Source organism: Brassica napus, chromosome C1 (assembly GCF_020379485.1).
Source record: "Brassica napus cultivar Da-Ae chromosome C1, Da-Ae, whole genome shotgun sequence".
Lineage (NCBI taxonomy): Eukaryota > Viridiplantae > Streptophyta > Magnoliopsida > Brassicales > Brassicaceae > Brassica > Brassica napus.
This window is the reverse complement of record NC_063444.1, coordinates 10,704,232-10,732,219: the sequence shown is the minus strand read 5'-3', so window position 1 is coordinate 10,732,219 and position 27,988 is coordinate 10,704,232. Positions and strand designations below refer to the sequence as shown.

General features: G+C 37.2%; 4 protein-coding genes across 6 annotated transcripts; 2 read left to right on the top strand and 2 right to left on the bottom strand.

Moving 5' to 3' along the window:
- The first annotated feature begins 1,820 nt into the window (after nt 1-1,820).
- On the top strand, nt 1,821-3,390 carry LOC106375128. Its single transcript, XM_022693934.2, has 3 exons — nt 1,821-2,781; nt 2,887-2,964; nt 3,074-3,390. The coding sequence occupies exons 1-3, from the start codon at nt 2,250-2,252 to the stop codon at nt 3,196-3,198; spliced, it is 735 nt and encodes a 244-aa protein (XP_022549655.1). The 5' UTR covers nt 1,821-2,249; the 3' UTR covers nt 3,199-3,390.
- An 8,412-nt stretch (nt 3,391-11,802) lies between these two features.
- Nucleotides 11,803-17,083, bottom strand: LOC106373535 (tRNA N6-adenosine threonylcarbamoyltransferase-like). The gene is made up of 3 exons (XM_022713222.2): nt 16,972-17,083; nt 12,254-12,360; nt 11,803-12,180 (listed from the first exon to the last, which is right to left on the bottom strand). The coding sequence occupies exons 1-3, from the start codon at nt 17,081-17,083 to the stop codon at nt 11,803-11,805; spliced, it is 597 nt and encodes a 198-aa protein (XP_022568943.2).
- A 4,818-nt stretch (nt 17,084-21,901) lies between these two features.
- LOC106376543 lies at nt 21,902-24,662 on the top strand. Of its 3 annotated transcripts, none has more exons than XM_048745641.1 (7): nt 21,929-22,567; nt 22,951-23,589; nt 23,697-23,774; nt 23,882-24,051; nt 24,142-24,222; nt 24,329-24,404; nt 24,501-24,662. In XM_048745641.1, the coding sequence occupies exons 2-7, from the start codon at nt 22,956-22,958 to the stop codon at nt 24,521-24,523; spliced, it is 1,062 nt and encodes a 353-aa protein (XP_048601598.1). In that variant the 5' UTR covers nt 21,929-22,567; nt 22,951-22,955; the 3' UTR covers nt 24,524-24,662. The 3 variants fall into 3 exon arrangements, with proteins under 3 accessions (XP_013672093.2, XP_048601598.1, XP_013672091.2); XM_013816637.3 differs by having other exon boundaries at nt 22,944-23,589; XM_013816639.3 differs by lacking the exon at nt 23,697-23,774 and having other exon boundaries at nt 21,902-22,567; nt 22,944-23,589.
- Nucleotides 24,663-26,693: 2,031 nt separating this feature from the next.
- Nucleotides 26,694-27,547, bottom strand: LOC106373534 (probable tRNA N6-adenosine threonylcarbamoyltransferase). The gene is made up of 2 exons (XM_013813693.3): nt 27,262-27,547; nt 26,694-27,188 (listed from the first exon to the last, which is right to left on the bottom strand). Exons 1-2 carry the CDS (start codon nt 27,364-27,366, stop codon nt 26,847-26,849), a joined length of 447 nt encoding a protein of 148 aa, XP_013669147.1. The 5' UTR covers nt 27,367-27,547; the 3' UTR covers nt 26,694-26,846.
- Between the last annotated feature and the right edge of the window lie 441 nt (nt 27,548-27,988).

Below are 27,988 nucleotides of genomic sequence, written 5' to 3'. Positions count from 1 at the left end.
TAGACCCATGTTCTGGAACAGTCCTTCAATGTCTGCTTGGATTTCCAATATTGTCATCGTCTCAGGACATGCTAGTTGTGTAGCCGGAACGGCTACCTTCTTCATGTTGTTGTAGTGGGTGGTATCAGACTTATCCCACTTATTTGGCCTTTGCTTCTCTCGCTGAGACGAACCCTCTTCTTGTGTGTTCTTCTTTGCTGACATTTTCGTGCGCTTCATTCTCTACAAAATAGAATCATTGCTCTCAACATGGTTATAATCAATTAAGAACTCAAAGCAACATGAAAATGAAAAGCGAAATCGAGTTGTGATAAAAAAAAAACCAAATTGAAAAAAATTCTCAATCCCTAAATCATCTCAAATCCTGTTCCAAACTCGTTGATCACAGACAATTGTGTTCTATTCCATGTTTAAACATCTGTTTCATACATATTTGATCAAGGAATCAACACGGAAATAAGAAATTCACAAAACCCAAAAAATTGCTCAAGAACAGGATTTCAGAATGTGGAGATTCGCGGAGTATACCTGTCTTAGGGTGAAGACGAGTGTAGGAATCAGGTAGGGCTCGAAAAATCAAGTGGAATGGAGCCCAAAATTGTTCAAATCGGATGATTATAGAGAGAGAAAGGGGGGGCGAATTATAGGGGAAATCGGAGGGGATGAGAGTTCTAAGGTTTAGATCCAGAAAAGGTCGGGTTTTGCCTTATAATTCTGTTTTCCGAACACACATCGATCGATGCGTTTTTGTTCTATAACGCATCGATCGATCACAATCTTACGGCCCGGTCCATCTTTGTAATCGATCGATTTGTTTTTGTTCAGAAACGCATAGATCGATGCGTTTTAAAAAAAACATACAAGATTTTCCGAGGACATTCCGAGGAAAAATTGAGATTCTCGATCGATCGATGGGATACTCTCATCGATCGATCACAATCTTACGGCCCGGTCCATCTTTGTAATCGATCGATTTGTTTTTGTTCAAAAACGCATCGATCGATGCGTTTTTAAAAAAACATACAAGATTTTCCGTGGACATTCCGAGGAACAATTCAGATTCTCGATCGATCGATGGGATACTCTCATCGATCGATCACAATCTTACGGCCCGGTCCATCTTTGTAATCGATCGATTTGTTTTTGTTCAAAAACGCATCGATCGATGCGTTTTTAAAAAAACATACAAGATTTACCGAGGACATTCCGAGGAACAATTGAGATTCTCGATCGATCGATGGGATACTCTCATCGATCGATCACAATCTTACGGCCCGGTCCATCTTTGTAATCGATCGATTTGTTTTTGTTCAAAAACGCATCGATCGATGCGTTTATTTAAAAAAAATTACGTTTTGAAACCCTAAACACTAGTTCCTCGGAATTTACTCGGAATATTCCGAGGATATTCCGAGGAAGAAGAGGGTTTCCTCGGAGTTACCTCGGAATAATCCGAGGAAATTCGGAGGAAATAGGGTTTTTAAACTGAAAACAACGTTTTGCCGTTTGAATAACACCTATACTTTCAATTTACTATCCGTCGGAATTTCCTCGGAATATTTTCATTTTACCGGGCAAATATTTCGCGAAAATTGAAATTAGAATTCCGACGGAATTCCGACGGATAATATCCGTCGGACCCTAGGTTTTATAACCACGAGCCACTTCTTCTTCCCCATTTCTTTCTTTTTCCTCTGCGCGACTCCTCTCTTTTTTCTCCGGCGATTTCCCCCTGAAATCCGACGATATCTCCGGCGATCTCTCCCTTTTCTTACACAAATCATGTAAGGACCCTATCCCACTCTCTTAGGTTCTATTTGTTAGGTTTTTGTGTAGTTTTGATAGATTTTTGTTAAGGTGATTGGTTAGGATTGTGATTTGGTTGTATAATAGATTGCCTTTAGGGTCTTCGTTAATACCGATCGTTATGAACTAGATTACATTCTTGAGTTGCTCATGTGTAGGGCTCTTGAGTTACTGTTTAATAAAGGTTTTGCTCTTATGGTTGATCCTGTTGTGTTTTAGTTGGATTCTTTTTTTATTACTCTTGACGTTGCTAAGATTCTGCTAATGCTGTTTGAGAGTTATGGGTTCACTGTTGTTCTCCCTCGAATTTTGATGAGTTGCATTTTCCAGTTTTATTTGAAGATATGTGATCTTGTGTTCAAAGATGCAATTTCATTGTTTGCATCTGAGCTTTCTCATATGAATTTTATTTATTTGTGTTTAAGTGTAGTAACCAGGGGAAGATGGAGGGAGATGGCGGAGATCCTTTCAACGTTGATTCTCCTTTCGGTGGATCTGGTGGCCCGAACACTGGTCCCCCGAGTCAGATGTCTAATGTTTTTGGAGGAGACTCTTTTGATGGTTTTGGTGCCCCTAACAATGAACCTCCGAGTGAGATGTCTAATGTTTTAGGAGGAGACTCTTTTGGTGGATCTAATGGTGATCCATTTGGTGGCTCTTTTGGTGGATCTAATGGTGATCCGTTTGCTGACCCTTTGTTCACCCATCCTTTTGGTGGTAACATGTTTCAGCCCAGCCTGTTTGGTCCTCCTACCATGGACCCTTTTGCAGGAGTGCGTCCTCCTCCATTAGGGTTTATCGAGAATCATCATCACCAGACACCACAACCGAGACTACCAGGTGGACCAGTTATTGAAGAGATCAATGTTTTAGATGCTGAGGAAGAAGGAGAAGCATATCAAGAGAAGAGAGTAATCCTAGGGAAACGTGGCAGGTCAAGCAGTGAAGTGGAAACTGAAGAGGCTATAGCTGAAGGTATAACCCTTAATTTTTCCATTTTTTATCTTCTGCCGTAGTCTCCAAGGAAGGAGATTGTTTTGTTTTTTTTGTAATTTGACTTGTGTGTTTATGATTCTGTAGAGAGAAGGATCACACACATGCAAAACATGAATGCAAATGCTATGGTGGACAATGGACAATGGCAACAACAAACTCAAGGTTATAGTTCTTATTTTATTTTGAGAACTACTCAAGGTTATATAGTTTCCAAGGGATGAGGTTATTTTGTTTTCTTTGTAACTTGACTTGTGTGTTTATGTTTTTGTAGAGAGAAGGATCAGACACAGGGAAAACATGAATGAATATGCTATGGTGGACAATGAACAATGGCAGCCACAAACTCAAGGTTATTGTTTCTATGGGAGGATATTGTTTTGTTTTTATGTAACTTGAATCTTAGCAACGTCAAGAGTAATAAAAAAAGAATCCAACTAAAACACAACAGGATCAACCATAAGAGCAAAACCTTTATTAAACAGTAACTCAAGAGCCCTACACATGAGCAACTCAAGAATGTAATCTAGTTCATAACGATCGGTATTAACGAAGACCCTAAAGGCAATCTATTATACAACCAAATCACAATCCTAACCAATCACCCTAACAAAAATCTATCAAAACTACACAAAAACCTAACAAATAGAACCTAAGAGAGTAGGATAGGGTCCTTACATGATTTATGTAAGAGAAGGGGGAGATCGCCGGAGATATCGTCGGATTTCAGGGGGAAATCGCCGGAGAGAAGAGAGGAGTCGCGCAGAGGAAGAAGAGAGAAATGTGGAAGAAGAAGGGGCTCGTGGTTATAAAACCTAGGGTCCGACGGACATTATCCGTCGGAATTCTAATTTCAATTTTCGCGAAATATTTGCCCGGTAAAATGAAAATATTCCGAGGAAATACCGAGGAACTAGTGTTTGGGGTTTCAAAACATCAATTTTTTTTGTCGTATTTCATTTCTTATACAATTGTAATGCATACCATTGAGGATTCTTTGTGTAGATGAGCATAAACCATGAAATAACAAATTTCAAAACTAATTGAAAGTATTCCCTTTACCGTTCTTTAAAAGGTATAAGTGTTTCTCTTATGTTGTGGGATTTCGTTCATACAATCGGAAAAGTGTTAATTATACGGTAAGGAACAAATATTTGACTTCATAATGAACGTAAGACACTTAATAAGGGTTATATAGGTGTTATTCAAACCGTAAAACGTTGTTTTCGGTTTAAAAACCCTATTTCCTCGGAATTTCCTTGGATTATTCCGAGGGAACTCCGAGGAAACCCTCTTCTTCCTCGGAATTTCCTCGGAATATTCCGAGGAAATTCCGAGGAACTAGTGTTTGGGGTTTCAATACGTCAATTTTTTTTTTATAAACGGATCGATCGATGTATATATATCTAAAAACGCATCGATCGATCACTAAGATGGACCGGACCGTAAGAATGTGATCGATCGATGAGATTATCCCATCGATCGATCGAGAATCTCAAGTGTTCCTCGGAATGTCCTCGGAAAATCTTGTAAGTTTTTTTATAAACGGATCGATCGATGGATATATGTCCAAAAACGCATCGATCGATCACTAAGATGGACCAAAGCGTAAGAATGTGATCGATCGATGAGATTATCCCATCGATCGATCGAGAATCTCAAATGTTCCTCAGAATATCCTCGGAAAATCTTGTAAGTTTTTTTTATAAACGGATCGATCGATGGATATATGTCCAAAAACGGATCGATCGATCACTAAGATGGACCAAAGCGTAAGAATGTGATCGATCGATCCGTATTTGTTCAAAAACGCATCGATCGATGCATGTGCGGGAAACAGAATTATAAGGTAAAACCCGACCTTTTTTGGATCTAAACCTCAGAACTCTCATCCCCTCCGATTTCCCCTATAATTCGCCCCCCCTTTTTCTCTCTATAATCATCCGATTTGAACAATTTTGGGCTCTATTCCCCTTGATTTTTCGAGCTCTACCTGATTCCTACACTCGTTTTCACCCTAAGACAGGTATACTCCACGAATCTCCACATTCTGAAATCGTGTTCTTGAGCAATTTTTTGGGTTTTGTGAATTTCTTATTTCCGTGTTGATTCCTTGATCAAATATGCATGAAACAGATATTTAAACATGGAATAGAACACAATTGTCTGTGATTAACGAGTTTGGAACAGGATTTGAGATGATTTAGGGATTGAGAATTTTTTTCAATTTGGTTTTTTTTAATCACAACTCGATTTCGCCTTTCATTTTCATGTTGCTTTGAGTTCTTAATTGATTATAACCATGTTGAGAGCAATGATTCTATTTTGTAGAGAATGAAGCGCACGAAAATATCAACAAAGAAGAACACACAAGAAGAGGGTTCGTCTCAGCGAGAGAAGCAAAGGCCAAAGAAGTGGGATAAGTCTGATACCACCCACTACAACAACATGAAGAAGGTAGCCGTTCCGGCTACACAACTAGCATGTCCTGAGACGATGACAATATTGGGAATCAAAGCAGACATTGAAGGGCTGTTCCAGAACATGGGTCTAGGCCAACTATGCAACCTCAACGAACCCACTTATCCGGAGTTGGTACGCCAGTTCATAGCATCCGCATACGTCAGCCGTCCTGATGATAGCCATCAGGAAGGTTTTCTGGCATTCATAGTGCAGAAAGTATACTATGAAGTATCTTTCACAAACCTCTGCGGACTATTTGGATTGAGTGCAGGGGAGAGGACATCTGGTCTTTATTGGACTTCAGAGCTGTTGAACTTCTGGGAAACGATTGGCACAGGGGTTTATAGATCTTCTCAGGCAAAGGAGTCACTTATCCGGAGCCCAGTACTGAGATATGCCACACGCCTCATTGGCTCATTGCTATACGGGACAACCACAGCCGCATCAGTCACGCAATGGGAGTTGTGCCTCCTGTACCAAGGTGTGAGGCATTTGCTACCGGCATTTGGAAACTCTACATTCCCACCTGCTACTGCCTTCAACATGGGAGCGGTGCTGGCCGCAAACTTAGCAGGATACAAGGGGAAAGTAACCAAATACAAGAGCAATTCATGTGGATTTGGTGCAGTGATTACTCGGATCCTTGGACATGTGGGTGTAGACTGCGAGAACCAGCAGGTAGCACTGGACAGATCGAACAACATTGCTTGGAACTACCTGGATGTCATTTCTCTTGTAAGTAAGGAGTTCATAGCTGGTCCCCACTCGAGGATCGATCGGGATGGTCCTTACGTCTACGTATTCCAGGACCGAGCGAAGAAAACACTCTACTGCCACCTGCCTCAGATCGGCCTGACTGCTCTACTTTCAGAGGCTGCAGTTGAGTTCCTACCCCCTACTACCGCACTAGTAGACAAGTCATCCTTCTTCACGCCAAAATATCAGACCAAAGGCAAGGCCGTGGTTGATGAAGAAGGAGAAGTTGCACAAGCCATTCCAGATGATTCACAACCCCATCAGCTACTCCCATCAGACTCCAGCCAGTACAAGCTGCAAGAGCTTCCACCGAACGCCACTTCGCGCCAACAACAACATTGGAGAGATCAGAGCATAAAGACAAACAACGACATGCTACACAAGATCTGGGCTGCCATTTCACGTATCAGGCCGTGTCGTTGCCAAAAGGATGATGTAGTTCATCGGGACAACTCTCCATCCAGCTCTGGTTCGGGTTCGAGTGGTACACACAGGGTAAGAAAGAGGTCCAAGAGACCCAACGATGCAGGAACATCTGGAGCAGGAGACGAGGAGTAGGAGCTATCACCGGCCAGTATTGCCATTTGATTTCCGACCGCGCTATTTTATTTTCTTTTCTATTCTAACGTTTTATGGTCTTATTTTCTGTTAATTTTGAACTTAGTTTTTTTCTTTCTTAATTATGAGTTCGTATTTCTTTTACATGGTTTCTTCGTTTTATTTGGTTGTGTTTTGAGTAGTTTTTAATTCGTATTCAGCTTTGCCTTGCTAGATAAACCAAATAACTAATATCCGAGGAAAGAGGTTATATCAAGTGTTCCTCGGAATTTTCTCGGTATTTCTTAAAAAAAAAATAAAAAAAAATCCATGGTAGTCTGTTTCCGAGTCATCATCACCAGATAAATCTGAATCTGGATCTTGGTGAAACTCTCTGATCACTGGTTCATCCTCTACGTGAACGACGGCTTCCTCTCCAAAGTCGGTTAAATCGACAACAAGGCCAACTCCAGCTAAATCTTCTGCTGCACTTAAGTTGCCGGATCCAGCAATCGACAACAAGGCCAACTCCAGCTCAGAACTTCCCTGAACTCGGCCTCTCGGGTTGAGTCTTGTAACAATAACCCATGGTTCATCTCTGTTCCTTACCCGGGGGTACTTGATATAACAAACCTGTAACATTTAGAAAAATTATAAATTAATACACATTATGATGAATCATTCTGAATAATTAACATTTATTTACCTGATCGGCCTGAAAAGCAAGAATGAAAGGATCATAATATTGCAGCTTTCGCCTCGAATTTACTGATGTAACACCAAATGCATCTGTTCTCACACCTCGATCTGGAGTGTTGTCGTGCCAATCACAATAGAAAACAGTACAGCGCAATCCAACCATGCCCAAATACTTGATTTCCAAAATCTCATGTATGTGTCGTAGTATACATCATCTCCTGATGCAGAACAAACGCCAGCATCATAAGTCGTACTCGAACGTCTCCTCTTCTGAGTTGTGAATGCATATCCTCGAGTACAAAATCTCGGATATGACTTCACAACAAAGTTTGGTCCAACGACCATCTCACGTATCCAATCGTCAAATGTTTCACCTCTGGCCAAACCAGCAGACACCTATTAATAATATACATATATATTATATCAATAAATGTGAATTAGTATAAATATGTGATAAAATATATTTTAATTTGTTTAAAGCACTCACATAAGTAAACATCCATCCAGTAAATTCTCTCTGCTTCATTTCTTCTAGTTCGTCCTCTGTGGCGTATCTATACTCGAACCGCTTTTCTGCCATGAAAATCCTGTATATGATGACAATAATGTAATTAATTAAGATTTAAATTTCAACTTGTTAAAATAAAAATTTGTAAGCTCATTTATTTACCTCTCATATTGTAGAACGTCTTCGCAGTTGGTGAGCAAATATGTTTGCAAATGATTGCGCTCCTGCTCAGTAAGTCGACGGTCCTTTGGTTTTCCGCTAAGTCGTCCAACGTCTGTGAAAATGTCTGGAACCGTAACATGATATGTTGCCCGTTCGCCTCTATCATCATGCCGAGCAGGTCTTCTGTTTTTGGTCTGAACTTCTGCTGGAAAGTAGTACTCGGCAAAGTTTGAAGTTTCTTCATTGATCATCTGTGCGACTATAGAACCTTCCACCCTACTTAAATTTTTAACCATCTTCTTCAAATGGAACATATACCGCTCATACAGATATACATCCATCTATACTGCACAGGACCACCAAGTTCCAATTCTCTTCCCAGGTGAATAACAAGATGCTCCATAACATAAAAAAATGAGGGAGGAAATATCTTCTCAAGGTTGCACTGAATCACGGCTATGTTAGTCTTCAAATTTTCAATACCTTCAACAGTCACTGATCTCGTGCATAAATCGCGGAAAAAACCACTTATCCCTGCAATTGCTTCATGAACATTTCGTGGTAATAGTTCCTTGAAGACGAACGGAAGGAGGCGCTGCATCATTACATGGCAATCGTGGCTTTTCAAGCCAGTAAACTTTTCTTCCTTTCTGTCGATACAGTTACGCAAATTTGATGCGTAACCGTCTGGAAATTCCACATCGTTTTAAATCCAATCAAAGAACGCATCTTTTCCGCTGCATCAAGTCGGTATATGGGAAAAGGAGCCCTACCATTCTCATCAACATGAAGTTCTGAACGAGCACATATATCGACTAAATCCAGTCTTGACTTCAAATTATCCTTTGTTTTACCTTGAACATTAAGGATCGTGTTCATGAGATTGTCAAAAAAGTTCTTCTCAATATGCATGACATCTAAATTATGCCTTAGCAGATGATCCTCCCAGTATGGCAGATCCCAGAAAATACTTTTTTTTTGCCAGTTATGTAGTTCTCCAACAGCATCTACCGGAAAACGCTCATGTCCACCGACGTCTGGCGTCCTTTCTGCACCAAAATCTCTTAGTTGTATCTTCAAATCTTTCCCACAAATTTCCGGAGGTGGACTGTCAAACACCCTCTTGTTCTTCGTAAACAAATTCCTACTCCTACGATATGGATGATCAGGTGGTAGGAATCTCCTGTGACAGTCAAACCAACACGTTTTCCTTCCGTGTTTTAGTTGGAAAGCATCAGTGTTATCTTGACAATATGGACATGATAGCCTTCCATGCGTTGTCCATCCAGACAACATACCATATGCTGGAAAATCACTTATTGTCCACATTAGTACTGCCCGCATTTGAAAGTTTTCTTTACACGAAACATCGTATGTTTCAGCACCTTGAGCTCATAGTTGTTGCAACTCATATATTAGTGGCTGAAGAAACACATCAAGTGATCTCTTAGGATGCTCTGGTCCGGGAACGAGAATCGAGAGAAACAAAAACTCTCGTCGCAAGCACAAGTTTGGGGGTAGGTTGTATGGTGTAAGAATGACGGGCCATAGAGAATACTGTCTTCCACTCTTGCCAAACGGACTGAAACCATCAGTACATAATCCAAGATAGACATTTCTTCTCTCATACGCAAAGTCGGGATACTTTGATTGGAAATGCTTCCACGCTTTTGTATCTGAAGGATGTCTGATCTCACCATCTGTTGAGTGCTCCACATGCCATCTCATTGGTTGCGCTGTGCGTTCAGACAGATACAACCTCTGCAACCTTTCCGTCAAAGGTAAATACCACATCCTTTTATATGGCACTGGAACTCTTCCACTCGTATCTTTATAACGAGGCTTTCCACAAAATTTGCATGTAACCCGCTGTTCATCCGCCCTCCAATAAATCATGCAGTTGTCGCTGCATACATCTATTACCTGATACGATAAACCAAGACCAGCTACGAGTTTTTGAACCTCGTAGTATGAACCAGGAGCTACATTATCCTCGGGTAGAATACTTTTTACAAAATCAGCAATCGCATCCACACAGTCTTCAGCCAAATTATAATCTGTTTTAATGCCCATCAATCTTGTAGCAGATGATAAAGCTGAATGACCATCTCTGCAACCTTCGTACAATGGTTGCTTTCCAGCATCCAACATATCATAAAATCTCCTAGCTTCTGCATTGGGTAAATCTTCCTCTCTAAAATGATCATTTACCATTTGCTCAGTACCTACACCATAATCTACATCCGTTCTAATTGGTTCTTCTAATCTAACCGCTGGCTGAGGTTCGTTAGTACTACTATGTTCATAATCAGTTTCTCCATGATGATACCAAATTTTGTAACTTCGTGTAAACCCACTCAAATATAGATGAGTCCAAACATCCCACTCTTTAATAACCTTTCTATTTTTACAATTAGAGCAAGGACATCTTAACATACCTGTTTTTTCTTCCGGTTGTCGGTGAACTAACCCCATGAATTCGGTTATACCTCGTTGGTATTCTTCCGTAAGCAATCTCGTGTTCGGATCCAAATGAGGTCGATCGATCCAAGAACGAAAATAATTTGAAGAAGACATATTTTTTATGAATCAAATTCGTGTGTAAATAGAGTAAGAGGGAGGATGAAGATATGGAGTGAATGAAGAGGAAGAGGAGTGCTTGTATTTATAGTTTAAATCCTGCCGACAGACCGAGGAAATTCCGACGGAAAAGGCTAGTTCGTCGGAATTTCCTCGGAATTTTGTAAAATCCCCCAACGGTTCTCCAACGGCTATAATATTTCCTCGGAACTCATCGGTTTTTTCCGAGGAACCCATTTTTCCTCGGAATTTCCTCGGAATATTCCGACGGATTAATATTTCCTCGGAATTTCGTCGGTATATTCCGAGGAAATTCCGAGGAAACCCAATTTTGTGTTTCCTCGGAATTTTCTCGGAAATTCCTCGGGATATTCCGAGGATTTCATTTTCCGTCGGAATGTCCGTCAGAATACCGTTGTTTTCTTGTAGTGAGAGTTCCTAGGTAAACGTTCAAAACTCATTATAAACAGATTCTACCTCGTGTAGTCGTCAGAGTAATGTCTAGATTTCACCTTCCGGGTGTTGTAGAATACATAATAAAATTAGAAGCTGCATTCAGCAGAAAAATTAAATAGCTATCTATACAATTAATAGAATTCACATTCTCCCTATTAATTTTAAGTAAAAGTAGATTGTTCGTTCTAAAAAAAGTAGACGAATTTGTTTTATCTAGAATTCACTTTCTACTAACACATTTTCCGTAAAGATGAATTCAACTGTTAGTATAACATAATTTTAAAATTTAATTTATCAAAATTTTCAACCAAAAAAAATACTTCATCCGTTCCTTAAAGTTACATATTCTAGAGAAAAAAATTGTTTAAAAAATTCTATTTTTTATTTTTTCAATGCATGTTTTATTAACTAATTACAAACTTCAGAAAACTTAATTGCACTAATTGATGTTTTATTGGCTTAAAGTTATTGGAAAAAAATAAACACAAAAAATTATGCAAATTTAATGTATTTTATTAAAATGTGTGAAAAATATAGAATATGGATCTTTTAGGAACAGTGGAAGTATGAGTTTATGTATATGGGTATTTTATCAATTGTTTCATTTTTTACAATTTTTTTATTCATAAAACTATTTATTTCATTAACATTTAAAATTAGAAAAGATAAAAAGGAGAAAAAGTGGAAAAAAAAAATTATACCAAAAGGACAATCATGCTGAATTTTTGTTCTGTTTTGGTAATTTTTTTTTTATTAGACCAAAAGAAGTGATAAGATTCGTAACATTTCACTAAAAGTTATCTCATCAAAAACAAATGTTATTGAGTAGACATATCAACTTCTCATAATCGATAAAAATTGAGTACACACAATCGCTTAGCAGCAGCAACGTTCTTATCTCCACGTACCATATCTTCCTTCTCTCGCCACACCGCATGAACCTCGTCCGTGCGAAACCGCTGCGTAAAGGTAGAGTCTTCTAACGGCGTTTCAATACCGTTAACAAACTCAAGAAGACCCGTGTACGCAATCATCGCTCCGTTATCAATGCAGTAACGATCATCCGTAGCAAAAAGCCTACCGTCACGTTCAGAACACATAGTCCTCATCATGTCCTGCAAACGCTCGTTACACCCGACACCACCAACTATCAAAACGTCTTTCTTGTCGTAATGAGCCATCGCTCGTTCCGTGATCTCAACCAACATCGCAAATAACGTCTCCGGCAACACCAACAAATCATAAACCAAAGTATCTCTCATTTTATGATAAAAAATGATAAGAGAGACTTACTTGAAGGGAGTAGCACACATCTGCAGGTGTGCACTCGTTGTTCTTGAGCTTCTCCTCTGCAGTAGTTTCGATATAACTCAATATCCCACTGAATGACACATCCATTCCTTTAACAGCATACGGGAGATCAATAAAGTTATTTCCTGTTAAGGTTCTAGAAGTCTAGAACTGATATGTCCGTACGAGAGTATATTGGAGAGAATATTGTTGTTAGAATAGTTAGAAGTAAGGACTGAGGAGATTTGTATTTATCTTGTGTCCATGAGTTGTGTATATAACCTTGTAATATGTGAATAACAAGTAATCTTCTCATAGTTTCTCTTGTCTTTCATGGTATATGAGCCACACAAGGCTTGAAAAAGGATTAATTGGCACTGGTGCCTATAATCGACACTGTAATTAGAGCTTTACACCTGATATGACATTAATAATTTCTTTCCGAAAATAACCCTGTCTCTGCATTGACAATCCCATAGATTGCTGTGTCAGTTTCTTCTGTGCATGTCAGAGTAACACTTCTCGAGACAAGCTAGTGCTTAGAAATGAAGTGAGGTAATGCTGTGACTATATCTTTTTCTCTATTGTTTCGAATTTTAAAACCGTAAGTGTGGAGACAGACCTCGTGATGTGTGAAAAGGCCACCGCATAACATCCATCTTTCCATTGGAATCCCCTCCTCTTGTTCCACTTTATATAAAACCAACTTAACATCTATTAGCTTCGAAAGATCTAATTGATACATCAATTATTAATAATTTACGATAACGATTGTTACATGCTATATGTATTGTTTTACTCATTAACTTAAATTTTAGTAACTAACCTATCTGTTACATGATACATCAATTATTTTCTGTTTCAGCTAATACATATATTAACAGCTAATACATATTTTAAATGATACATCAAATTATTAACAATCTACAATAATGATTGTTACATGCTACATGTGTTGTTTTACTCGTTAACTTAAATTTTAGTAACTAACTTATCCGATACATGAAAAATTATGTATTATTAATTAATACTGAATTATAAAGACTATATCGCCTAACTTGGTTATCAAATAAATATCTTAAGATACTACAGTGTTAACTTTTATGATATGTATCATATTTTTATGAATATATGGTAGTATATCATACCAAAAATAAACACATGCGTACTAACTGTGAATCAAAGTCATATGAAAGTTCCTAGCCTTCATCATCAATAAAATTACTATCATGATATTCGCTGGTATTATCAAGTTCTGGTGTTAAATTATCTTTGAATTTCGTTGGAATATCAAAAAATTGGCATCTAAATTTTATATATCTTGATTGAAAAATGATAAATCAACAAATATATTCAAAGAAAGAGAAATAAATGAAGAGAAAGGAAAGAAAGAAATGATGAGAAAGGAACGTAGAGACTCAGAAAAGAAAGAAGATGAGATTAAGAAGAAAAAGAAGTGAGAGAGAATGTAAGGAAGAATGACAGGGAAGAGAAATTTGTCGGAATGAATTGAAGAGAGAAAGAAACTGTAAAAAGGGTGTAAAGGTCAAACCGGAACCAAATTGTAAAAAAAAATTTCTTTGTGTCAACTCATGGGCAAGTGGCTAATATGGACCTGAATTTAGGGTATTTGGCTGATTCTCCCCTTGAAAAATTTGTTTGGTTCGTAGACAAGAAGAAATATGGATGACAGTAAAGAACTAGTGGGTTGAAGATGAGAATATATACTTTCATCGCATAGAGTCGACAAATTATTAATACATTATTAAGATGGATATAAGATAAAGTCGGCATCATATTTCTTTGTACTAGCATTTACATACTATTATAACTATAATACGACATAGACCAAGATAAATATCACTTACACATTATATATACTATCATTAAACTATAAGCTATGATAAAAGATAGATTATAATTAACCTAATCATAACATGATAAATAAACAAATTAACTAAAATCATGACAAATAATCAAATTAACTAAAATCATGGAGAATGTGACAAATAAGCAAAATCAAAATAATTATATATCTAGTTACAAATTTTATAGTTACATCATTTAAATTAATAAATTATTGACTCAACTAAAAACTATCAATAAATTAATGACTCAGATTAAATCTAATTAAAACATGACAAATAATAAAAAAATACCTAAAATCATAGAAAGCAAGACAAATAAGAAAAATCACTTCCTAAATAATAATATAGATTTAGTCAATGAAAATTATATTATTTAATACTAACGGAACCACTAAATAATATTATATTTTTTACATAGAAACATCACTTAATCTAGAACACAAGTATTCTAAAAGTTAAACAGATAGAGTAGTATTTTGGGGTATGTATTTTGGTTTAAATTCGGATTTGGTTTAGATTTGTTTTGGTTGTTTGGTTCTAAACTTTTTTAACCAAAATTAATTTGGTGTGGTTTGTGTTCAATTTGAATTCGGTTTGGTTTGAGTTTGGTTTATCTCGATTTTAATTCGCTTTAGTTTGTGTTTGGTTCAGTTCAGTCGGGCTGGTTGTTTAATTTTGTTCTAGTTCAGTTGAAATATATAATTTATCATACACAAAAACCAATCATTGTTGTGAAACTAGAAAATAGAAACTGTATATTCTTATTATCATAAACATAAAGTGTTCCCTTTATATACATAGGGAATTACATGAGAGAAAATGAAAGATTACAAATATGTAAAGTGTACAAATCATAAACCAATAAGGAAAAGGAAACTAGAGTTTCTCTGTCTCTCTAGCCGCCGTCTCTCTCTCTCTCTCTCTCTCTCTCTCTCTCTAATATGGGCTGGTTATGGACATCCATAATATGATTTATAACACTCCCCTTTGGATGTCATAACCATACAGAGTTTGTAATACGCTTTGGATGTTGCCTCATTAAAACCTTACCAGGAAAACCCAGTGGGACAAAACCATGGTGAAGGAAAAAGAGTACAACACGTACTACTCCCCATGTTCTGAACATCACTGAAGGTCTTTCAACCTACGCATCTCAATCTGATGCGTGAGCTTCCTGAACGTGCAGGTCGGAAGTGATTTGGTGAACATGTCTGGTGAGTTGTCGCTGGAACGCACTTGGACTACTTAGACCTCGCCGACTTTCTGTAGCTCGTGCGTGAAGAAGAACTTAGGTAGTATGTGCTTCGTCAGGTCCCCTTTGATGTAGCCATCCTTAAGCTGAGCAATGCAAGTTGCATTGTCTTCATACATCACGGTTGGTGCGTCCATTCCTTCGGTCATCCCACAATCGACTCGGATATGGTTGGTCATGGACCTTAACCATACACATTCGCGGCTGGCCTCATGAATGGCCAAGATTTCCGAATGATTTGATGAGGTGGCCGCGATCGTCTGCTTCATGGAACGCCATGATATGGTCGTTCCACCATGTGTAAACACATAGCCTATCTGTGATCGAGCATTGTGTGGATCCGAAAGATAACCTACATCAGCAAAACCAACTAAACCTTCTTTGTTTTGGTTAGTATAAAATAGACCCAAGTCTTTCGTTCCTTGCAGGTAACGAAGAACATGTTTAATCCCGTTCCAGTGCCTTTGGGTTGGACAAGAACTAAATCTAGACAATAGATTCACGGCAAAACATATATTTGGTCGTGTGTGACTAGCCAGATACATCAAAGCTCCTATGGCACTAAGATATGGCACTTCGGGACCTAGGACATCTTCATCATCCATCTTAGGACGGAACGGATCAGTGTCCATGCCGAGGGACCTCACGACCATGGGGTTCAACAACGGGTGAGACTCGGCCATATTAAATCTCTTGACTACCTTTTCTGTATATGCCATTTGATGCACAAGGATTCCATCTTTAATGTACTCAAGCTGTAATCCCAAACAGAATTTCGTTTTTCCTAGATCTTTCATCTCGAATTCTTTCTTAAGATATTCAACTGTTTGATTAATCTCTCCAGAGGTTCCTAGAATATTCAGATCATCAACATACACTGCTATGATCACAAATCCTTTATTGTCAAATTTCTTTATAAAAATACATGGACTGATCGGGTCATTCTTATAGCCCTCTTTAACTAGGTACTCACTTAGTCTATTGTACCACATTCGACCTGATTGTTTCAATCCATAAAGTGATTTGTTCAACTTTATACAATGTTGTTCTCGAGAACTCGATTTGTTTTTAAATTCAATACCCTTTGGTACTTTCATATATATCTCATTATCCAGTGGACCATATAAGTATGCAGTTACTACATCTATTAACCGCAAGTCTAAGTTTTCTCTTATAGCCAGACTTATCAGGAATCTAAAAGTAGTAGCATCCACCACAGGGGAAAATGTTTCCTCGTAATCGATTCCTGGTCTCTGTGAGAATCCTTGTGCAACAAGTCGTACTTTATATCTCACTACTTCACCATGTTCATTTCTTTTCCTCACAAAGACCCATTTGTATCCAACTGGTTTAACATCATATGGTGTTCGGATTATAGGACCGAAAACACCTCTTTGCTTTAAAGAATTTAACTCCATGTTTATCTGATCGTTAAGTGCACTCATAAATAGACGTGGGTTCATGATCCTCGTTTAAATCCATAAGTTCAAGTGCTACCTTGTATGCAAATATATCATCAATATCGACATTCTTTCTGTTCCATTGTATCCCAGACAAGACATAATTTATTGAGATCTCATTATTATCAGGACCATCTGTACCATGAAGCTTGGCGTCCCAAGCATCAGTTCTTGGTACACCAGGACCATCGGCCATGTCTAAAACCTTATGGTCGGACGCGGCCACATCTCGGGTAGGATCGGCCGCGGCCATGTCTGGGGTTCCAACCTCGGATTCAGCACCTTTCTTTGTTTTCCGAGGGTTCTTATCTTTGGAACCTATTTGTCTACCACGTTTCAAACGTTGTCTAGACTCTGTAGCAACTTGATTGTGTCCCTCTTGAACATCAATTCTAATTGGTGCATTAGCAGCTGGTATATATGACTTTGTCACTCTTTTCGGGTCAACAAAGGAATCTGGCAATTGATTAGCTAGCTTTTGTAAATGTATTATCTTTTGTACTTCTAAATCACATTCTTGAGTCCGAGGATCTTGCCAAGATAAGGATGTTTAATTCCATGTAATTTCTTTTACCAGATTATTATTATCTCCCCTAATGTTGGATGTTCGGATTCATCGAAATGACAATCCGCATACCTGGCCTTAAATAAATCACCCGTAGTTGGCTCAAGGTACTTAATAATCGTGGGAGAATCATATCCAACATATATCCCCATCCTCCTTTGAGGTCCCATCTTTGTTCTCTGTGGTGGAGCAATTGGAACATAAACGGCACAACCAAATGTCTTAAGATGGGATATGTCTGGCTCATGACCCGTAAGCAATTGTGATGGGGAATATTTATGTTCACTAGATTGTCTGATGCATATGAGTTCAGCCGGGTGTAGCACGGCGTGTCCCCAAGCAGAAACCGGAAGTCTCGACCTCATAAAATGGTCGAGCTATTAGCTGTATGCGTTTTATAAATGATTCGGCTAAGCCGTTCTGTGTATGTACATGTGCCACAGAGTGTTCCACAGTTACCCCCATGGACATATAGTAATCATTAAACGCTTGGAACGTGAATTCACCAGCATTATCAAGACGTATATTCTTTAAAGGAAAATCTAGAAAATGAGCTCGTAATCGAATTATCTGAGCCAGCAACCTCGCAAACGCCAAGTTGCGGGTCGACAGGAGACAGACATGCGACCATCTCGGGGACGCATCAATGATAACCTTGAAATATCTAAACGTCCCACAAGGTGGGTGTATTGGTCCACAGATGTCTCCTTGTATTCTTTCTAAAAAGTTTATCGTTTCCTTAGTCACTTTAACTGGTGATGGCCTAACGATGAGTTTTCCTTGTGAACATGCTACACACGTTAGGTTCTTAGGAACAACTCGTTTCTCTTTCAATATATGGCCATTAGTGTTTAGTATCAATTTTTGCATCATGGACGAACCGGGATGGCCAAGCCGGTCGTGCCAAAGAATGAAATTTTCGATGGCCTCTTTGTTAAAAGTGGCATTGGCCTCAATCATACTGAGTTTAGTATGGTAAAGACCAGTAGAGATTGCAGATATAGATTCTAAGACTTTCTTATTGCCTTGGGCGATTTCAATGATTTGAAGGAACTCTTTGTTTCCTTCGCCCTTAGTCTCAATATGGAAGCCATTCATTCTAATGTCTTTAAAACTCAATAGGCTTCTCTTAGAGCTGGGTGAATACAATGCATCAGATATCTCTAGATGCGTACCCTTAGGCAACAGGATATTAGCCTGGCCGTGGCCCTCTATGAGACTAGCTATACCCGTAATTGTGGAGATGTTGGCGTTTTTAAGGGTTAAGTTTATGAAGTATCTTTTGTCTCTTAAGATCGTGTGGCTTGACCCACTGTCCACTACGAATACATCCTTGTTTTTGTTCATTTCTAAAACAAGATTCATAGGATGATACTTAGAGACTTCATATATAAAAATCATTCATTTATTAAGTTTAATAAAACAGGTTCAAAGAAATGACAACATAGAAAAACACCAAAGCAAAGAACACAAAAGTTTAGAACACAAATATCGAAATCAACTTCAATCTTTTAGACAATCTGAAGTTTCATAATCCATAAGATCGTCTTGGTCATGATTAAAATCATCTTCACCATCTTGATAAGTCATGTGAGCTTCAGGATTCTTCCCTTTCAAACTCTCTTGATAGAGGTCAACTAGATGTTTGGGAGTCCTACATGTCTTATCCCAATGATTGCCCATACCACATCTATGGCATACTAATTTGGTCGAGTGTTGCGGTTTGAATGAGGTTCCACGGCCTCGACCATGTCCTCGGCCAAACGAGTGTCCTTGGACTCGGTCTCGACCATGATCTTGACCATACTGATTTCCTCGTCCGCGGCCAAAAGAATTTCGACCACGGCCACTTCCATGCCATTTTCCACGACCACGGCCGTGTTGGCCATTTCCTTGGACGTGGTTAGCTTCTTTCTTGGCTTCTGTGGCCGCGTGTGCTTCAGGTGGTGGGGCTGATCCAGGAGGTCTCATTTCACTGTGTCTCATCAACAATTCATTGTTTTGCTCAGCGAGCAATAGACAAGAAATCAGATTAGCATAAGTCGTGAAGCCCTTCTCACGGTACTGTTGTTGTAACAATACATTGCTTGTGTGGAATGTGGAAAAAGTTTTCTCAAGCATATCCTTATCCGTTATATCCTCACCACAGAGTTTCAATTTCGAAACAATCTTAACTAGGGCTGAGTTATACTCGTCCACGGACTTATAGTCCTGGATCCTAAGATTCCTCCAATCATACATAGCCTTTGGTAAGATCAACGTTCTCTGGTGATCATATCTTGTTTTCAATTCTGTCCAAAGGTCTAATGGATTATCAATGGTCATATACTGATCTTTGAGACTCTCAGTTAGATGATGGCGAATGATCAAGATGAATCTGTATCTATTTTTCTCACTAGCATCATTGTCCTCGGTGATACACTCACCGAGCCCCTTGGATTTCAGGATGATCTTAGCATCAAGTGCCCATTGCAAGTAATTATCTCCAGAGAGATTTAGGGCAGCAAAATCCAAGTTGTTGATTTTCGACATCTGAAATCATATGTTTTATAATTTAGATCTTTAAAGATTATAATGTTCTTAGTGTTCTTATGATTATACAAGAAAATCAGGTATGCAATGCGAATTGGTCACACGACCAAACGGATATGATGCATTCAGTTCATACGAGTATGATGCAAGATAAGCCGCACGGCCCAGACAAGGTATGAACAATCTTATCAAAATGGTTTCTATATGATCAAGCAATCAGGCAATGGATCAAGGTGTTAATTACTATCAACTTAACGAATCATATTCAATGCGAGTAGGGTTTTAAGCATATGAACAAAGCCGGTCAGGTTAAGTCTTAAACAGGATGAGAACAATTAACCTAGGCGATTCCTTAATCTCAAAACATTCAACCGATTCATCAATTCAATCAATCAAATTCAAGTATGGGTTTAACAATCCTAGCAAACGATTTCTATGTGATCATATTCAATCAACCAAAACAATCAATTTCGATTTCAAAGATTAATTAGGGTTTGGATCGATTTTATGCATAACATGCATTATGCATGCATGCGGCTAGGGATTTTATGTATTAGGGTTTCGATTTTGATCATTAGATCATTGGGTTTAGGAAATCGATTTTGATCATTAGATCATTAAGGTTTCGATTCAAAAACATTAAGGTTTCGAATTAGGGTTTATGGTTTCGATTTCAACACATTAAGATTTCGATTTGCTTATTAGTTTAGACTAGGGTTTAAGGTTTTATGGTTTCAATTCATATCAAGCAATCAAAATTCGATTTTGGGTTCAATGATTGATCATTAGGGTTTCGAGTTACCTTAACCTCAAATGTGTTGAATGGACCACCAATGAGAAGAGACGCGAGCTGGACGTTGCTGATCGGGAACGCGAACTAGCTAGAACGAGCTGAGACGCCGTCTGTTGGATCGGGAACGCGAGCTGTCCTTCGGGAACGCGAGCTGGCTGAGAACGTCTATCGGACAAGAGAAGGCCGCGAGCTGTTCTTGCTTAGATCAGGACGCAAACATGTTGAAGCTAATATCCGGAACGTTAGCTGTCCAAGCTGAGATCGCCGTGAGCTGGAACTGATCGGGACACGAAGAAGCTTGGATCGGGAAGGTTCGTGATCGGGATTAGGGTTCTTCGGATAGGGTTTTAGGGTTTATCGATTTTGGATTTTAGCTTAGGGTTCTTAGAGTAATCGTGCTGATAACGTGTTGTGAAACTGGAAAATAGAAACTGTATATTCTTATTATCATAAACATAAAGTGTTCCCTTTATATATATAGGGAATTAAATGAGAGAAAATGAAAGACTACAAATATGGAAAATGTACAAATCATAAACCAATAAGGAAAAGGAAACTAGGGTTTCTCTCTCTCTAGCCGCCAGCTCTCTCTCTCTAGCCGCCGGCTCTCTCTCTCTCTAGTATTGGCTAGTTATGGACATCCATAATATGATTTATAACAATCATCAATTAATAAGTCATTAACTTCTTCGTTTAAATGACTTCTTCATATTTAAACGTAAAATCATCAAAATAGAAGATATAATCAATAATTTTAAAGTATTATTTTCAAACACCTATTTTAATGATTATATATAGTTTTTAGATTTTGATGATATAGTGTAAGAAAATAATGATCTTTTATTTTATTGTTAGTTGTGATTTTATATTTATTTACAAGTAAAATATATGTCAGATGGTTAACTATCTTAGATCTTAATATCATTAGTATATTTAGTTTACCAAGAATAAATACTTTGATTTTTTGTTCTGTTAAGTTTTTAACGAACCAAACCAAACTGTTTGAATTTGTGAAGACATTAACCTGGTAGCTGGGACATATAATTTTTGGTTGGTTTGAGTCGGTTTGAATCTGGTTGGTTCGGTTCGGTTTAATTTTTTATCCACTCCTAGTTAGTACGTAACTAAATCTTTCTAAGTACTTAAGTAGTATTTAGATGCAATATGGCAAAATTACATTTCCTACAACTATTTGTAATTAAAAAAATATCCAAAACTGACAACTGTCAACAACAAAAAAATAGAAATCATAAATATAATAGATTTTGTCATTATTTACCAATTAGAATATATTGGATGTTTATTTCATGTTTAGTTGTACGAATTATACTAGTTGTACCAGCCGAATATGGATGAGATAAAAAAATTGTGTGACTATAAGTGGTTGAAATTAAAGAAAGAAAATGAGAGAGAAAGAGAGAAGTGTGAAATCGTGTGGTTAAGATTAAATATAGATGAAATGATCCAATGATTCATTTTATCCGTTTATTTAGGCTAATATTGTAATTTGCGATCCCTAAGTCCATGTAGAATAATTTTGGATGTAGAAGATTTTTTTTTGGCCATTTGGTCCATGTCAGAGTTTTGTCCCAAATCGTACGTATAATAGATTGCATAATCTTATCTAATTACGCCATTTTTAGAAGAAAATCTTGGAGAGAAAATTGTGCGTGTAACGTTTAACCATCAGCCAATCATATTGCAACTTTTGTGAAAATTATCTCGAGCAGATTCCTTCGTTGCCCTCTCGGTGAAAACTGCATAAAGGGTTGAATAAAGTCTCATACTCGCAACAACATCTCGAGAGGTTTCTTCTCTCTCTTCTGCTGATCGTTTTTGGTTCAGAGGTATGACTTTAGATCTTTCTCCGAGTTAGCACCGGGTTCTGCTGTTTGGTTTGGTTTGCCTTTAGGGTTTTCGTTAATACCGATCTTTATGAACTAGATTACGTTCTTGAGTTGCTCATGGGTAGGGCTCTTGAGTTACTTTAATAAAGTCTTGCTCTTATGATTGATCCTGTTGTGTTTTAGTTGGATTGTTTTCTTAGACTCTTGACGTTGCTAAGATTCTGCTAATGTTGCTTGAGAGTTATGGGTTTATTATGTTTCCTACTGGTGTTGTCTCTCTAGAATTTCCAGTTTTCTTTGAAGATATGTGATCTTGTGTTCAAAGATGCAATTTCATTGTTTGCATTTGAGCTTTCTCATATGAGTTTAAGTGTAGTGACCAGGGAAGATGCAAGGAGGTGGTGGAGATCCTTTCAACTTTAATTGTCCTTCTGATGGCTTTGGAGGCTCTTCTGGTGGCCCGAACAATGGTCCCCCGAGTCTGATGTCTAGTTTTGGAGGAGACTCTTTTGATGGTTTTGGTGCCCCTAACAATGAACATCCGAGTCATATGTCCAATGTTTTAGGAGGAGACTCTGCTGATAGTTTTGGTGGATCTAACAACGGTCCACCGAGTCAGATGTCTAATGTTTTAGGAGGAGTCTCTGTTGATGGTTTTGGTGGCTCTTTTGGTGGATCTAATGGTGATCCTCCGAGTCTGATGTCTAGTTTTTTCGGAGGAAGAGATCCGTTTGATGACCCTTTCTTCACCGAGCCTTTTGGTGGTAGCATGTTTCATCCCAGCTTGTTTGGTCCTCCTACCGTGGACCCTTTTGCTGGAGTGCTTCCTCCTCCATTAGGGTTTATCGAGAATCATCATCACCAGACACCACAACCGAGACTACCAGGTGGACCAGTTATTGAAGAGATCAATGTTTTAGATGCTGAGGAAGAAGGAGAAGCATATCAAGAGAAGAGCGTAATCCTAGGGAAACGTGGCAGGTCAAGCAGTGAGGTGGAAACTGAAGAGGCTATAGCTGAAGGTGATAACCCTTAATTTTTCCAAATTTTTTTCTTCTTCTGTAGTCTCCAAGGAAGGAGATTGTTTTGGTTTCTTTGTAACTTGACGTGTGCGTTTATGATTCTGTAGAGAGAAGGATCACACACATGCAAAACATGAATGCAAATGCTATGGTGGACAATGGACAATGGCAACAACAAACTCAAGGTTATAGTTCTTATTTTATTTTGAGAACTACTCAAGGTTATAGTTTCCAAGGGATGAGGTTATTTTGTTTTCTTTGTAACCTGACTTGTGTGTTTATGTTTTCGCAGAGAGAAGGATCACACACATGCAAAACATGAATGCAAATGCTATGGTGAACAGTGGACAATGGCAGCCACAGACTCAAGGTTATAGTTTCCAGAGCTCGACTGTTACTTACGGTGGTAATGACGGAAACTACTACACTTCGTCCACGAACAGAAGGACAGGAAGTGATGGGGTGAGTTGTAACAGTTTTAACATATTTGTCCGTGTGTATAGAGTTTTAGTTTATGCTTAACTACTAAATCTTGGTTTTATTGTGTAACAGTTAACTCTGGAAGAAAGCAAAGAAGCTAATACTGCAACTCGCGAAGCAGCGCACAGGATTTCAAGAGGCTTCCATAACAAGGTAGGTTACACTTTATACACACATACCTTATAAGCACCATAAAAATATTTTTTTCCTTTGTTGTTGGATCAGTTAAATTGTATAAGTGATGTTTTCATCCTTGCAGGGCCACACGGTTGAGCGTACGCGCAACTCGGATGGTCGGATTGGTACAAACCAGATTTTGCACAATCTGAACGAAGGTAAGTAACACTTTCCTCGTTATGCTTCAGAAAGATTCTATTGTGTAGATGACAGAACCTCGAATTTATAAACGTTTCTTCCTCTTACTGTCACAGAAGAAGGAATGCAACGGATTTAAGCAGGCTGGGTTTCTAAAGGCTTCAAGTTAATGTAACCAAAAGACTATTATATACTTTACTTTGGTTGCATGGTTACTGTAACCTCTGTATGATGACATGATTTGAAGGGTTTATGATTTATGGTTTATGGTTTATGCATGTTTGGCTACATCAACTTGTTCTTAACTGCTTGTGCTCAAGTGATTTAGATCAAGCCTCCAGGGTTTTCTTCGATCATTGACCATTATAATTCCTAATTAGAGTTCCTAGGTAAACGTTCAAAACTCATTATAAAAGAGATTCTACCTCATGTAGTCGTCAGAGTAATGTCTAGATTTCACCTTCCGGGTATTGTAGAATACATAATAAAATTAGAAGCTGTAGTTTACAGAATGTATTCTACAGAAAAATAGTTATCTTTACAATTAGTAGAATTTACATTCCCCCTATTTAGAATTTTAAGTAAAAGTAGATTGTTCTTTCTAAAAAAATAGACGAAATTGTTTTATCTAGAATTCACTTTCTACTAACACATTTTCCGTAGAAGATGAATTTTACTTTTAGTATAATGTAATTTTAAAATTTAATTTATCAAAATTTTCAACCGAAAAAAATATGAGTTTATGTATATGGGTATTTTATCAATTGTTTCCATTTTTACAATTTTTTTGATTCATAAATCTATTTATTTTATTAAATTTTAGAATTGGAAATTTTTAAAAGAGAGAAAAAGTGAAGAAATTTTATTTTACACCAAAAGAACGAGTTATTCTTAGGTTTACCCCAATGTTTTTAAACCCGGACCGAACCGACGGTCGGACCGGGTTGAACCGTGAACCCAAAATAATCCAGGTTGGATTAATGTTAAAACCCAACTATAATTGAACCAGTTTAAAAACCTATAGAACCGTCAAAAACCCGGGAACCGGCGACCCAATGAACCGGCCAAACTCTGGTTCGTATATAAGCCAAAATTTTGTTAATGAAACAATTAATTTTTCTTCTTTTTAAAGTAAAAATAAGATTTATTAAAGATTAATAAAGTATCGTCTCTCGTGTTTTTCTTTTTCCGTCTCTGCAACTCATAAATTATAAGATTCACAAAGTTTAATATTCACGTTAAAATATTTTTTTTTGTCTACTTCTCACTTTGTTTTAATTTTATTTCATGATCACTTGTTTTGAAGATTTAAATAATTGAAACATTTACGTTTGTGACATTTGTATTTCAAAATATAACTTTTACCTAATGTGTATATAATTATTTTTAACAAGGTGATGAAGATTTAGAGTAAGAAGATTTACTAATAAAGTTTAAATGTACTTTTCATATTGATTTTATATTTTAATTGTTATTTTTAAGTTTTTCTACACATAATGGCTATTTAAACATTTTAATTGATATGATCTATTTTTTAAGAATATGCATATTATTTATATTTTATATAATATAGTTAAATTTATTTTAATCTAAGTAAACCCGATCGAACCCGGTTCAGACCCAGTCGAACCACAATGATCCATGACCCAAAAAATTTCTGATTCGCTAGCCGGTCCGGTTTTAAAAACACTGGTTCACCAACCAATTGAATTTCATTATTTCAAATTTGATATCTTTTAAAAAAGAAAACAAAATATTTGCAAGTTATATTATGTTTTTTAAATAAAAAGATAAAAATAAAAATAAAAAATAATAGTAATTACAAAAGAAAATACTTTTTAACCAGCAAAACACTAAACCCTAAATTCTAATCCCTACACCCTAAATTCTAAACCCTAAACCCTTGGGTAAACCCTAAATTCTTGGATAAATCATAAGCTTTAGATCAAAAATACTAAACGCTAAAACCCTAAACCCTAAATCATAAACCCTAAACTCTAAACCTTTGAGTGTTTTAGTGTTTAGTGTTTTTATTTAGAGTTTAAGATTTATCCCAGGGTTTAGGGTTTAAGGATTAGAATTTAGAGTTTAGTGTTTTGCTGATTAAAAAGTATTTTTTGTAATTACTACTATTTTTTTTTTATTTTTACCTTTTTATTTTAAAAAGATAATATAACTTGACAATATTTTGTTTCTTTTATAAAAGATACCGAATATGAAATAACACAATCCTATTGGTTGGTGAACCTAGAGGTTCATTTTAGGGGTGAATCCAAGAATAAGTCCAAAAGAACAATCATGCTTAATTTTTGTCATGTTTCGGCAATTTTTTCTTTTTTTTTATTAGACCAAAATAAATGATAAGATTCGTAACATTTCACTAAAAGTTATCTCATCAAAAACAAATGTTATCGAGTAGACATATCCACTTCTCATAATCGATAAAAATTGAGTACACACAATCACTTAGCAGCAGCAACGTTCTTATCTCCACGTACCAACTCTTCCTTCTCTCGCCACACCGCCTGAACCTCGTCCGTGCGAAACCGCTGCGTAGAGGTAGTGTCTTCTAACGGCGTTTTAATACCGTTTACAAACTCAAGAAGACCCGTGTATGCAATCATCGCTCCATTATCAATAAAGTAACGATCATCCGTTGCAAAAAGCGTCCCGTCACGTTCAGAGCACATAGTCCTCATCATGTCCTGCAACCGCTCGTTACACCCGACACCACCAACTATCAAAACGTCTTTCTTGTCGCGATGAGCCATCGCTCGTGTCTCAACCAACATCGCAAAGAACGTCTCCGGCAACACCAACAAATCATAAACCAAATTGTCTCTCATTTTATGATAAAAAATGATAAGAGAAATTTACTTGAAGGGAGTAGCACAAATCTGCAGGTGTGCACTCGTTGTTCTTGAGCTTCTCCTCTGCAGTAGTTTTGATATAACTCAATATCCCACTGAATGACACATCCATTCCTTTAACAGCATACGGGAGATCAATAAAGTTGTTTCCTTTCTTCGCAAGCTAGTAAAGGTATGATGAGAATATATACTATCATGCAGAGAGTCGGCAAATTATTAATACACTATTAAGATAGATATTTAGATAAAGTCGGCATCATATTTCTTTGTACTAGCATTTACATATATACTACTATAACTATAATACGACATAGACCAAGATAAATATCACTTACACATTATATATACTACCATTAAACTATAAGCTATTATAAGAGATAGATTATAAGTAATCTAATCATAAATGTCAAATAAGCAAATTAACTAAAATTATGACAAATAATCAAATTAATTAAAATCATGGAGAACATGACAAATAAGCAAAATCAAAATAATTATATATATCTAGTTACAAATTTTATAGTTACATCATTTGAATTAATAAATTATTGACTCAACTAAAAACTATCAATAAATTAATGACTCAAATTAAACCTAATTAAAATATAACAAATAAGCAAAATTACCTAAAATCATAGAAAGCGTGACAAATATGAAAAATCACTTCATAAATAATCATATAGATTTAGTGAATGAAAATTATATTGTTTAATACTAACGGAAACACTAAATAA

Bases quoted from the DNA above. Each gene is read 5' to 3' on its own strand.
- LOC106376543 (XM_048745641.1), top strand. From the start codon at position 22,956: ATGCAAGGAGGTGGTGGAGATCCTTTCAACTTTAATTGTCCTTCTGAT. The intron at 23,590-23,696 runs GTGATAACCCTT...ATGATTCTGTAG, and splicing joins TGAAGAGGCTATAGCTGAAG to AGAGAAGGATCACACACATG. The intron at 24,052-24,141 runs GTGAGTTGTAAC...ATTGTGTAACAG, and splicing joins GAAGGACAGGAAGTGATGGG to TTAACTCTGGAAGAAAGCAA.
- LOC106373534 (XM_013813693.3), bottom strand. From the start codon at position 27,366: ATGGATGTGTCATTCAGTGGGATATTGAGTTATATCAAAACTACTGCA. The intron at 27,189-27,261 runs GTAAATTTCTCT...GTGTTGCCGGAG, and splicing joins ATTTGTGCTACTCCCTTCAA to ACGTTCTTTGCGATGTTGGT.
- LOC106373535 (XM_022713222.2), bottom strand. From the start codon at position 17,083: ATGGCCGCGGCCGATCCTACCCGAGATGTGGCCGCGTCCGACCATAAG. The intron at 12,361-16,971 runs GTACAGATGGTC...ATGCTGTTAAAG, and splicing joins TTGGGACGCCAAGCTTCATG to GAATGGATGTGTCATTCAGT. The intron at 12,181-12,253 runs GTAAGTCTCTCT...GTGTTGCCGGAG, and splicing joins ATGTGTGCTACTCCCTTCAA to ACGTTATTTGCGATGTTGGT.
- LOC106375128 (XM_022693934.2), top strand. From the start codon at position 2,250: ATGGAGGGAGATGGCGGAGATCCTTTCAACGTTGATTCTCCTTTCGGT. The intron at 2,782-2,886 runs GTATAACCCTTA...ATGATTCTGTAG, and splicing joins TGAAGAGGCTATAGCTGAAG to AGAGAAGGATCACACACATG. The intron at 2,965-3,073 runs GTTATAGTTCTT...ATGTTTTTGTAG, and splicing joins ATGGCAACAACAAACTCAAG to AGAGAAGGATCAGACACAGG.